Source organism: Tasmannia lanceolata, unplaced genomic scaffold (genome assembly GCF_043159265.1).
Source record: "Tasmannia lanceolata isolate RefF3 unplaced genomic scaffold, GAP_Taslan_0.1 ptg000007l, whole genome shotgun sequence".
Classification (NCBI taxonomy): domain Eukaryota; kingdom Viridiplantae; phylum Streptophyta; class Magnoliopsida; order Canellales; family Winteraceae; genus Tasmannia; species Tasmannia lanceolata.
The window spans coordinates 19651964-19664919 of record NW_027518684.1 but is presented as its reverse complement, the minus strand read 5'-3'; the positions used below and the strand labels follow the sequence as shown (position 1 = coordinate 19664919).

Here is a 12956-nt window from a genome sequence, read left to right as displayed (position 1 = left end):
TTCCTTGATATTCTATTGATAGGTCAACTTTAATATTGTAATATCTAGTGCAGTTCAAGACTCATATTTAATTATGGGATATGTTGCCCCGATTACAAGAAACCACTCATCTCTTTCTTTTCATTTGTCTATCATAATATGTTCAGTATCCAACTTGACAAGTACTTGTTAGATTTATCGATCCATCAATTATATTTGATGTTTCACAAAAAAAAATTTATGCAATTATGGCTCCAAATTTTTATGATGCCTGGTTTCAGGGTGGTTGATATTTTTATTTGAGGCTCATTTTTTCTGGAAATATTTTCTTAGAAATAAAGGCTTCATAAGCATGCCATATATTATGATACGTTCCACGTGTTTATGCAGGCTTTTGATAGCACATTGGATGGTGCTCCTCAAATTGCACGCATCAAAGATGACGGTCTAGATATTCTCCCAATTGAAACATGTGATAATGTAGGATTTCCTTTTTGGTGAGCTACATAAATTGACACTCATGAACTCCAAAACCAATTATTTTGATTTAACATCCCTTGTTTTTGCTTGTTTTCCCCTTGATTCCAATATGCACGTATTAAAATAAATATTGTGTGTGTGTGTGTGTCTATATAGCCTATATATATATATAGGCTACTGATATCCGCACGACCATGTTCTGATAATGGGGAGAACTCACCTTTTTTAACCAGCTGCTGAGAGCTTTTTGGGAAGGGAAATGATATTTGTGCCAAGTGTTTCGATAAGCATGCACTCCACTTGTTTGTTGTGTAGTATTTAAAGGGATGTCAGAAGATATTACGGTTCTCAAAAAGCTCTTTAAATCCTTTAAACACTACATGACAAACAAGTGGAGCGCATGTTTATCGAAACACTTGGTGCATATATCATTTCCCTTTTGGGAATTGTAATAGCCTTTGATAGCTGTTTTAGAAACTTGGGCTGTAGAAATGGATGATAGAACTGTGCTTATGAAAAAATTATGCCATAAATATCTGTCTGTGTGTGTGTGTATATATATATATATATATATATATATATATATATCATTTTCCTCATACGAGGAAAATGATTGTGAGCTAGAAGCTCATATAGCTTATATGAGCTTGAGGGCCCGAACACATGGGTCCCACATTTTTTGTGGTGATCAAGACCATTCATTTGCAAGGTCCCATCATAGATAGGGTGTGTACCAAAAATCTGCTCCCTTGGATCATCCTAACCCCACCAAAAGCGGAGGGAAAAATGGGCAGATTTGTGGCAAACGGTGTCTATCCATTTTGCCCTCCACTTTTGGATGGGCTAGGATGATCTTATGGAGCTGATTTTTTGTACACACCCTATCTATGTAAGGGCCTTTCAAATGAATGCTTTGGATCATCCTAACAATGTGGGCCGACATGTGTTTGGGCCCTCAAGCTCATATAAGCTATATGAGCTTCAAGCTCACAATCATTTTCCTCACACACACACACACACCTATTATTGAGCTGTTATATGATGGGGTTCATTTTTCCCTTAAAAATATTGGAAAAAAAGACAGAGGCCACCTATTCAGTGATCCAGACCATTCATCTGCAAGGACCCTCTCTGGATGGGTAATGCCTCTAAAATCTCCCTGTCGGGCAATTCTAACCCACTGATTTGTGAGCTTTTAAATGGGCTCCAAGAGATATATTATTTATATCATCATATGGGTGAACACCGCCTTGATAATTTTTCCTTTTTCCAAGGAAAAATAGGTGCACGTATCATACAGTAAATTATATATCTAGACAGTGAGGGAGACCACCCAGTTCACCGTTTTTTGGTGAACCAGTCTCGCACACTTTATACTTGGCACTTCATGGTGTTCGGCTCCATTGATCTAGTGGATCATGTAGTCCAGTTCATTGCCTCTGGGCTGACCATGATTGGGTGATCCTAAGCCATTCATTAGTAACTTGATAAAAACATCAAAAGATATCTTAAAGATTCTTAAGAGATCTCTTATTTATTAAGGTTTTGTTCAACTGCCTTGGATCATCCAATCACGATCGGAGCAAATGCAAAGTTTTACTTATGGTGGCCAGCTAGATCTCGAAAGAGAAGATCACTGTGAAGTCCCACATGTGTGGTGGGTCAGACCAGTCCTCCCCAGAAGGGTGAACTGTGTGGTTCCTGGTATTCTTATTCATATACATATACATATTAGTGTCTAACAACTCAAACTCTGACAAGAACTAACTCATGGTAAAGTGAAGTTAACACGAGTAAGTCAATGATTGAGGCAAAGAATTTTATGTTGACGCGGGCAAGTCAATGGTGTTTTTGATTGACTCATTAGGGCCAAATTGAGTCAAATAGGGCGAGTCAGTGATTTTTTTAACAGGTGATTGTGCACGCGCCTGTGAATTCATCCATCTCTACCATTGTTAAAAAATTCAGGGTTCAAATTTGAAACATGTGGTTCTCATTACTGTTATAATTTTCATTCATTTGTGTTATTTTCCCACTTGATTAAATGTTGCAGGAAACAATTGAGCATGTGGAACATTTCTTGCGATTTACTTCCTTATCTGAACTCTACAATCTTATCCGTGACAATCTTGAATTGATGGATGACCATGATGAAGTGAATAAAAAACATTTTCTTTTTCATAGAGTCATTCCTACTGTGGCGGAGCAGGTAATATTTTCCATCATGGTGTTCAGTAGTGAACTACAAATTTTCATTTAATTAAACTTGAGTGAGCGGAACCTCATTAGAGTGAAGTACAAAAATTCATTTTTGTAATCACTGTCATGGCCCAGTATAATGTTAGAAAACTTGGTGCTTGGACTTGGGAATTTACCAAACAAATCATTGTTGTAACCTGAATGCTCATCTTCTTAAACTCACCGTTTGTAACAAGAATTGCGAAAATTCACCTAGTGATAGACTCATCCATAAAAATATTTTGTTTCTTTTTGTCTAATGTTTTTTATTCACTTGTAATGCTCTTTTGCAAACACAAACACACACACACACACACACACACAAACACACACACGAGCACTCAGACAAGCTCGCAAGCTGTAGAAGTCTAAAACTCATTTGTCTTGGCCATTTAGGCCTTTCTTTATGTATTTTATATTATATTTAAGCCTTTCTTGATTTCTTTCACAATTTCCTACAACTCATTTGTCTTGGCCATTTGGGTTCTCCTTTTCAGCAGATGCTTATGCAATCTTTGTCTTCCAGATGCCTGGTGAAGACTATTTTGATTATGACATCACTCGAGATCTACTACATTTTAGATCTGACGATCATTTGTTCGCATATCTTGGGCTGGGAACCATCAAAAACAAAAACAGAGCTGGTGGGGCCAGGTATTTTCATGTAATGACTCTTAACTTGACGCTTTCCTGAGATTATTTTTTCTTGGCATAAATGTTTCCTGTTGCATCATACCGTTTCTCCATGATTTAGACATGCATCTTTGTTGCTGCAGTTATTTATATATTTCTTAGCAACTTATGCTTCATGCAAGTTTTGCTTTACATTCGCAGAAACAAACCAGAAGACACTTCATTCTAAATGGCCACAATACTTTTGGCTTTTCAAATGACTAAAAACTAGGGGTGCAACTCGGGTCGGGTTGAGGCCAACCTGAGGAACCATTTACTCAACCCGAACCCGACCGACCCGAGTTCCGACCCAATGAGGTTCAACCCGACCCAACACGAGGAACCCTTTTTTCCAACCCGAACCCGACCCGGCCAACCCGAGTTTTTAATCTTACTAAAAACTAAAAAAAAAATGATAAAAAATGTTGGGTTTCACTTGGGTTGGGTTTCCCAAGAGAGAGCACCGCTTAAGATGGTTTGGGCATATCCAATGTAGGCCTTTTGTATGCTTTAGTGAGAAGAAGTGACTCGTGCCAAGTTGATGGAGTAAAAAGAGGAAGGGGTAGACCGAAAACAACTTGGGTAGAAACAATGAGGAAAGAATTGATGGCTAGGAATATAACAGAGAACATGACCTTGGATATGATAGAATGGAAGAAAATGATCCATGTAGACGAACCCAACTAGTGTCAGGATTAGACTTAGTCAATTTTAGCCGGGTAGACTCTTTCACCTTCTTCATGAAAATTTTCTAAAGGATTCATTAGCCGACCCCAACTAGTTTGGGACAAAGGCTTAGTTGAGATTAAAACCCTGAGATTTGACAGTGGGACAAAATTTCTATCGCATCAAATGCAGAATTTTCTAAATGAGAGATGAATTTTACGTCAAAGATCTTGTGCCAATGTACCCCAACAAAATGGAGTGGTTGAACGCAAACACAAAGATCTACTTAAAAAAGCCTGAGCTCTTTGTTTTCAATCGGGCCTACCAGCCAATTTTTGGGGTGAATTCATTTTGGCCGTCACCTACTTAATAAACTGATTACCTTCACTAATTCTCAAGGGAAACACTCCTCATGAAGCCTTATTCAATACCAAGCCCACATATTAGCACCTACGTGTGTTTGGATACTTGTGTTATGCTCACACCAAAACACCGGACTAGTTTGCTCCACATGCTCGTAGATGTGTGTTTACTGGCTATCCTTATGGCCTGAAATGATACAAAGTTTTTGATTTGGATGATTTTTTTTTATGTTAGCAGGGATGTAAGTTTTCATGAGACTTAATTCCCATTCCTCAAAGGGAAGCCCACCAGTTCTGAATCTCCCCATTTGTCAATACCTATCCCTGTAATTGAATCTCCTCACTACGGCTGCTATGCATATCCCTACTACAGCTGAAAATCCACCATCTCATTTATCGCTTACAGAGACGCCCTTGTCAGCCACGGAACCACCATCATCATCACTCCCTACCAGCAACATACCTCCACCTTTGTGCAAATCCTCACACACATCGCCCATCCGGATGGCTTGCCGATTTTGAGTGCTCTCAAGCTACCTCCTCACCCACGAGCAATCATACTTCTTCCAAGGGTCTTCACACGGGTATTAATTACCCCCTTGCTCATTATGTTTCCTATGAAAAATTTTCAAAAGCTCATCGAGCTTTCCTTGCTTCCATATCCACTAACCATGTACCTAGAAATGTTTCATCTGCCATTAAAGATGCTCGCTGGAGGAATGCTATGACAACAAAGAAAAAAACACTTGAATCTAAACACACTTGGGAGGTTACCCCCTTACCACCTGGGAAGCATGCCATCGGGTGCAAGTGGGTATACAAAATCAAATATAATGCTGATGGAAGTATTGAGCGATACAAAGCGCGACTTGTAGCATAGGGATGCACCCAGGCGGAAGGAATTGATTACAACGAAACATTTGCTCCAATGGCCAAGCTAGTCACTGTCCGTTGCTTACTTGCAAAAGGATGGCCTCTTTACCAATTAGAAGTTAACAATGCCTTTCTCCATGGAGATTTAGCTGAGGAAGTGTACATGCAATTACCTCCAGGATTTCCTCGAAAGGGGAGCATGGTGAACATCTTGGTTGTCGCTTAAAAAAATCATTGTACGGGCTCAAGCAAGCTTCTCGTAATTGCTTCTCCAAGTTCTCCACATCCGTTCTTCAAGCTGGGTCTCAATAGTACGGGCTCAAGCAAGCTTCTCGTAATTGCTTCTCCAAGTTCTCCACATCCCTTCTTCAAACTGGGTTTCAATAGTCTAAAGCAGATTACACCATGTTCACTCTCAAAGTCAAGGATCGGATCACCATTATTCTAGTTTATGTCGATGACGTAATACTCACCGGCAATGATACTGCCACCATTGCTTCCATCAAACAATTCTTACATAGTCACTTCAGACTCAACGATCTTGGTTTGCTTAAATATTTCTTGGGAATTGAAGTTGCTCGATCTAAGGAAGCTATCTTTATCTCTCAATGAAAATATACCTTGGATATTTTGTAAGAAACCGGTTTACTAGGAGCAAAACCCGTTTCATTTCCTATCGGCGACTTGTTGGACGTCTTACTCTTATCTATTTAACCATTACGAGACCTGAGATTACTTTTTCTGTCAATATGCTCAGTCCGTTCATGCAGGCACCACAACAACCTCACATGGATGCTGCCATGCGTATTCTTCCGTATCTCAAATCCAGCCCAGGAAAGGGGATTTTAATGCCGTCATCAAACACCTTTCAACTATCTGGTTACGCGGACTCTGACTGGGCCAAATGCCCCACTACTTGCTGGTCTATCACCGGATATTGCACCTTTCTTGGCAACAGCCCCATTTCTTGGCGAACAAAGAAACAGTCGACCGTTTCTCGCTCATCTGGCAAGGCCGAATATGGGGCCATGGTAACCACAACATGTGAGCTCGTTTGGCTTAAGTTTCTTCTTCATGACTTTGGAATTATTCATTCTCAGCCTATGAAATTATACTTTGATAATCAGGCTGCGTTACACATTGCCTCCATCCCAGTGTTCCACAAACAAACCAAGCACATAGAGTTGGATTGTCATGTTGTTCGTGAGAAGATACAAGCAAGAATTGTCCAAACTCAATATCTAAGAACAGATAATCAACGGGCAGATATATTTACCAAACCACTTGGTAAAGAACAATTTATATATTTACAACACAAGTTGGGTGTTATTGATTTACACACCAACTTGAGGGGTAGTATTACAGCTCACTATTACAGCTCACTCACCCAACCGATCTGTTGGAGGATTTAGATAGGATTTAGCTACCTTTAATTTTGAATTTTGAATAGTCCTTATCTATTAGGATTTACACCAATCCTTATGTTGTAACTGTTTCCATTAGTTTTGCTAGCTTCTTTTGTGAGATTGTTTATCATCCCTTTCTGTAAAAGATAAATACACATGTTGCTTCGGCTACTGTAAGCAAGGAATACAGATTCAAATTCCAAAAGTCTTGTTTCAGTTTTCATGGATCATACCATTCATAATCATTGCCAATAGGATTTCAAAAATTTGTTGCCATTTATGCTTTGTGCCTGGGATTATAATTGGATCATCATGTAGTTTAAAGGTATGAATGAAAACTCTGAAATCGATCCATCCTGTGTAGAAAATGTATACGCTAGAATTTGCTGGAATTTCAAGGGGAGAACCTGGTAAAGGTGGAGCTGGAATTGTACTGAAAACCCCCGATGATATTATGGTGACACCTCTGTAACATTAAGTTTTAGATTTTGACCTGAAGTGCCATTAACTTTCCAGAAAAAGCTGATATATATTTACTTGAATATTTTGCAGGTGTGCAAAATAGGAATGGGGCTTGGAATTATTTCCACGAAATTCGCAAATCTTCATGCCTTTATTGTGGGACTTGAGCTGTCACTGAGCAGGGGCATACATCATCTACGTGTAACTGGGAACTTTGATGCTATCAAAGTATGTGCATGTTATCTTTTAGAAGTTTAGAACATGGTGTATTTTAGACGGGTACTTTTTTTTTTACTTTCCCCTTGTACATGTATGTAGACTTTGCTCTTTCATCCACATCCACACTTGAGTAATGAGAATAAGTACAACCAAAATATTTCTGTTTCCATCATAAAAACGAATACCGAAACTGAAAACATACCGAAGCCACGATTTTAAATTTCCCCGAAACGACTGAAATGTTTCCATTCCAATCTCCACCGAAACGAAATCCAGATTTACTTTTACGTCATTATTTCTCCGAAATTTTGACCGAAATTCCCCAAACTCGACCGAAAGGGTCGAAACGACAAAAAAAATGGAAAGATATTGTTTGCATTTCATTTCATTTCATTAATGTAAAGAATGATATTTGGTAGGCAACAACATCGAACTCCACAACAAAGTCACCGTATCTTATGCAAGGGATGTCAGATCGGCATGGGGCTAATAATACCTTGTAACTCTATGTGGTATTGACATAGAGTTGGGATCCTTCGAGGGGAGACTGGTCATTGTACTTTCTTATATTTCATTACATTGTACTTCTTTATTGACTTTTACTATTCTGAACATCCGACAATGCATGTCATTAGGTTTACGTTGTGATTAAGCCATTATGGATGTGTTTCTTGCTTATGTGTTGGTTTCTTTTTCTTTTCTTTTTTTGAATGATGCTTATGTGATGATTTCTAAGTATGTATTTGTGCTGATTCCAGCATTTCCCAAAGTTTCATCTTAAAATTTCATCATTTGCATATGTTTTTTTAAATATTAAAAAATTTCATCACTTGCCATGTTTCCATATGTTTCCATGATTTTACAAGATTTCCATCGAAACAGAAATGTTTCCATTTCTGGGCCAACCGAAACCGAAACCGAAATTTAAAACCTCGACCGAAACCCAAACCGTAAGTGTAGTAGTGACAGAAACTGTTTTTCACGGATGTCTCTAACGGCTCTCCATTTTGTGCGATGTGTACAACATAAAATTGAACTGTTTTTCATGAGATGAATACCCCCTTTTTTTATAAAATAAAAAAAATACCCATACTTTGGTAGACATACCAACGTTAAGATGGTTGTTTGGGACAATCCTAAAAGAAGCATGCCTTCGTATCGTTTTCATTATAGAAAAGCACAGCTTGGATCGACTTGTTAGGGCAGTTCGAGCAGGCAAAGTACTTGATGAGAAATGTGCACATTAACTCCCCAAAATCATTGTCAATGAGTTACGAGAACATTATGGATCCTTTTCTGATAGTATTAAATAGAGAATGTGGATGCTTGATAGAGTGCCATTTTTTTATGATCTTGTAAATCAGGTAATGTTGATAATTGATATTCAATAGTTTACCATGTTTATCTGTTGCTCCCTTCCTCTTCTATATTACAAATTCAGTACTTCTATTTGTTCAAGAAACAAAAACATATCTACTTAATAGGGAAGTGTTCTAGGAATACAAACAAATGAGTTTTAACGTTACCACTTCTCTAACCATTCAAAAAAAAAAACCGTTACCACTTCTCCTTCATCTGTTATTTTTTATTGTGCTTGATCAGGTTTCTGTTGTACGTGATGAGTGCTTAGCTGGTCTAGTAGAGGTTGCAGATAATCTGATGAGAAGGTTCAAATATCTGCTGGTATTCCATGTGGACATGGACTATATGGTATGTTATAATAATCTGATGTTATTATTCAGAATCTTCCATTGCTTACATTTAGCTATTATAACAAACACATTTTTACTAGGGATGCCAAATTGATGTAATGCGTTGGGCGGATGAAGCTGTCAATTTGCCAGGTATTTTAGGGTTACCTACATTTTGTTATTTGGGAATCAGTTCATATGTTCGGTGTAGATAGACTCTTAGTATCCTAGACAAGTGGTCAGTCTCTATATCATCATTATAAAATGTAGATAAAGATGAATTCTAATATCATTCACCCTAGTATCCTTCTTGTCCTTCTCTTGGGCGTTCTATACATGTGGCATGCGGGGTCTGGTGATCAGGACTGTTAGTTTTATGAGCCACCACAAGACCTTTCCACATATACAGCCCCATGGAGAATGGAGATCCTATCTGCTTGATCAAGGCTTGCAAATATCTTCACTTGAAATATTTTGGAAAAAGTAAAAAAATTGAAGAAAGCGGGCAATGTTGTCATTGCCACAACCACGTAAAAAAAGAACCCTCAATTGTGTTATCATTGCTGCTCACAATTTTCATTGTGCCACCGGCGATCACCAGTGTCCTTGGCTACCATCGTCTCTCTCATTTCGTCTTCTTCTTCTTCTTCAAATCATATCTCTCCACCTAGAAGTTGAGAAAGTTCAAAGAACACAGGAAAGGGAAATGAGATAAAAAATCCCTAACACTAATCCTAAAGCACATCTAGAATCTATTAACCCCAAACCGAACTCAATGCATATAGCAACAATAAGAACCCTTAACCCTAAAACATAAAACACAGATGATGGAGAGGGGATTGTGAACTGGTGATGGCAGCAAGAAAACATAGATGGCGATGGCAAGGGCAAGGGTTTTTTTGTCGTTTCTAAGGAGATTGGTTATTTGGTCATTTCCATGGATAATGAGGAACCAAAGCTAATGGTTCCTCAATTTCTTTCCTATGCACATGCTACACCGTATTGTGCGTTCCCGGCTCATTCTTCCTTTGGTTCACATGACAGTTAAAACAAACTGACAGTACTCAACACTCCCCCTCAAACTAGTGCAAAGATATCACACATGGTTTAGCTTGCATAGGATAGAAAGAAAAATTGAATTAGACCCCATTTACCAAGATATCTACAAGTTGATATTGTATCTTCATAAAAGAAATACAGATAAGGTCAGAACTCAGCTTCTCCTTAATGAAATGCCTATCAGCGTCAGTACACTTGTCCTGTTGGACTTGATTTAGGGCAATGTTGTGGCTGCTTTGAATGTCATTATATAGCTTCTTCATACTATGATTGCAACCCTAGCTCGTCGATGATAACAGTTACATATTTATGTGTAGATGATAACAGTAACTTTCCCTTGAGCCGAGTGTTTGATGAGCAAGGTGTGATTTTGACTTTTTTTGTAGCCACATTTAAGCTTTGTAAACCTCACAAATCATGCCCTCGGAGAGTGTTTTAACCCATCTATGCCCTTTTCAGCCATACCCTCTCACTAGCTGACAGAAGAGGGAACAAGAGGAATGTATAGACTTGTTCCTCCAAATCTTCATGTAGAAAGGCATTCTTAACATCAAACTGTTTTTGTGCCCAGCCCATGTTGGCAGCCAAAGAAAGAAGAAAACCAATTGAGTTCGTCTTAGCAGCTGGGGCAAAAGTTGCCCAGAAGTCAATCTTGTATGTCTGGGTGAAGCCTTTAGCTACAACTCAAGAATTGTATCTCTCCACTGAGCCATCTGCCTTTATTTTAATGTAAATATCCATCTACACCCAACACTTTACTTTCCTCGTGGCAATGTAACAAGCTCCCTGATATTGTTTTTTGAAGAGCTCGCATCTCTTCACATATGGCAACCTTCCACTTTGGAGCCTTAGTACATCCTGGTAATTCTAAAGAACATAGATAAATAACTAGGATACACAAGCACCATAAGATGATGAGAGATGATGATAACAAAGTTTGCAACTGGATGTTGGGTACATGACTTAGCCGCTTTTTGAAGAGCAGTATGAATATTAGAACCCATTAATAGAAACGGGAGCTACAGAGGAAGAATTACTTGGTTCCTAAGAAGAGGTTTCCTAACAACCAAAGGAATGGTCTTATCCATCTTCTCAAATAAACTTGAAGTTCCTTACTAGGTTTCTCCCGTGATGTTTTGCTGGTTGACATCTCCTGAACAGCAGAAGGCAATGATAGAATAGGAACCGAAATAGGCAAGAGTAAAGAAGACATCTCTTCACTTTTATTCTCCTCTGAAGAGAAGAGAAGTCTACATCCATCGACACAAAGTAGGACGAAAAATTTCATGGACTTGGGATCCATTTTTACCCCGAGAGTGACTATGGATGTGAATGAAGCAAACACAACCAAAGACTCGAGGAGGATCAAGACAAATGTTAGTGGAAGAGGAAGACATGAGAACCTCAAAAATATGAGGTAAGCAGCAGTAGGAACTGCGTCATCCCAAAAATATTTATGGATATGCATATGAGACAGAAGAGCTTGAACAACCTATAAAATATGTCTATTCTTCCTCACTGCTATCCCATTTTGTTGTGGGGCATCTACAAATGTAGTTTGATGTAATATACCATGCACACTAATGTATGAAGAGAGACTTGAAGAGAAATACTCACCCCCATTATCGGAGCAATGATCAATTTAAGCCTCAAATTGTGAACCGGTCATTCAGTAAAAAGTTTTGAGGTAAGACCAAACGTCTCCTCCTTTAGGGTCTGTTTGGATCGCTGCAGACTTGGAGAGTAGTGGAATAAGAAGTCAACAGGGAGGAGACAAGCATTGGATTTGTTTGGAATTACCTCATAGAATAGTTGTAAATAGTGTTTGGTTGCGTGGCATAGATCCGAAAAGTCATGGAATAATTAGGGGGTGTCATTTCCAATATAGAGATAACTAGATGAGAGAGAGAGAGAGAGAGAGAGAGAGAGAGAGAGAGAGAGAGAGAGAGAGAGAGAGAGAGAGAGTACAATTCCCAAGATTTTCAAGCAAAATTCCATCTTCTTTGTGGAATTTGGATTAAAAGTTAATAAGTAGGGGACAAGAATGCCACCTCAGCAGACATTCAATAAGTACTCAGGAGACATCTTCGAGAGTCTCCAGGGAGTTTAATGCAATATCGGCAATCAAACGAGGAATGGCATCCCAAATCCAAACAAAATCCCAACGGTTGCCGGGATTTTGTGCAACCAAACACAGCCTTAGGAGAAAAACCCGTCGTACGAGAAAAGTATCAATAAAAGGAACAAACCATATCATACTTGATACAACATAAGAGGGTCCCCAAACATCAGTTTAAATAATAGAAAAAGGAACTGGACTTTGATGTAAACTAGGATAAAACGATATATTTCAATAAAAGTAACAAAGATTCATCTTTGTGAGCTAAGAATAAAACCCAAGTGTATCTAGAATAATCATCAACTATTACATACAGATATCTTCTTCCATCTAAGCTACTAGTTTTCATTGGTCCAAATAGATCCATATGTAGTAATTCTAGCGGATAAGAAGTTGTCATCATGTTCTTTGGTATGAGAGTGATCCATCGGCTCTCCTAAGTAACTTCATCCCAACCTGAACATGTGGTATATGAAGAAAATAAGAAAGACAACCCAGTCATATGATCTAAAGCCCTATAAATGATTCAGGGGTGAGGGGTGAATGCACTTATGGAAATAGCCACATTAACTGCATAGGAAGATGAGGTAGATGAAACAGTAGACGGAGTATCAAGTTGGCCAACCAATTGTCGAATGCCCTCAATGTCTCCCTGCGAAAAACTAGTGGGCTCAGAAATGACTGAAGATGTAGAGTTTGATGCAGAGGAGTGATTATCATGGGACCTAGA

The 12956-nt window shown here is 38.6% G+C and overlaps 1 protein-coding gene across 3 annotated transcripts in view; it reads left to right on the top strand.

Annotated features, from left to right (window-relative positions):
- Window positions 1-12956, top strand: part of LOC143882225 (uncharacterized) — a 30749-nt gene that overhangs the window by 15824 nt on the left and 1969 nt on the right. For 2 of the 3 annotated variants that reach the window (XM_077385713.1, XM_077385712.1), the window contains exons 4-10: window positions 370-459; window positions 2513-2668; window positions 3224-3361; window positions 7041-7133; window positions 7229-7366; window positions 8960-9067; window positions 9150-9201. In XM_077385713.1, coding sequence (XP_077241828.1) covers window positions 370-459; window positions 2513-2668; window positions 3224-3361; window positions 7041-7133; window positions 7229-7366; window positions 8960-9067; window positions 9150-9201 — 775 coding nt within the window. The remainder of the gene's footprint in view (window positions 1-369; window positions 460-2512; window positions 2669-3223; window positions 3362-7040; window positions 7134-7228; window positions 7367-8959; window positions 9068-9149; window positions 9202-12956) is intronic. The other variant, XM_077385714.1, reaches the window with a different exon arrangement.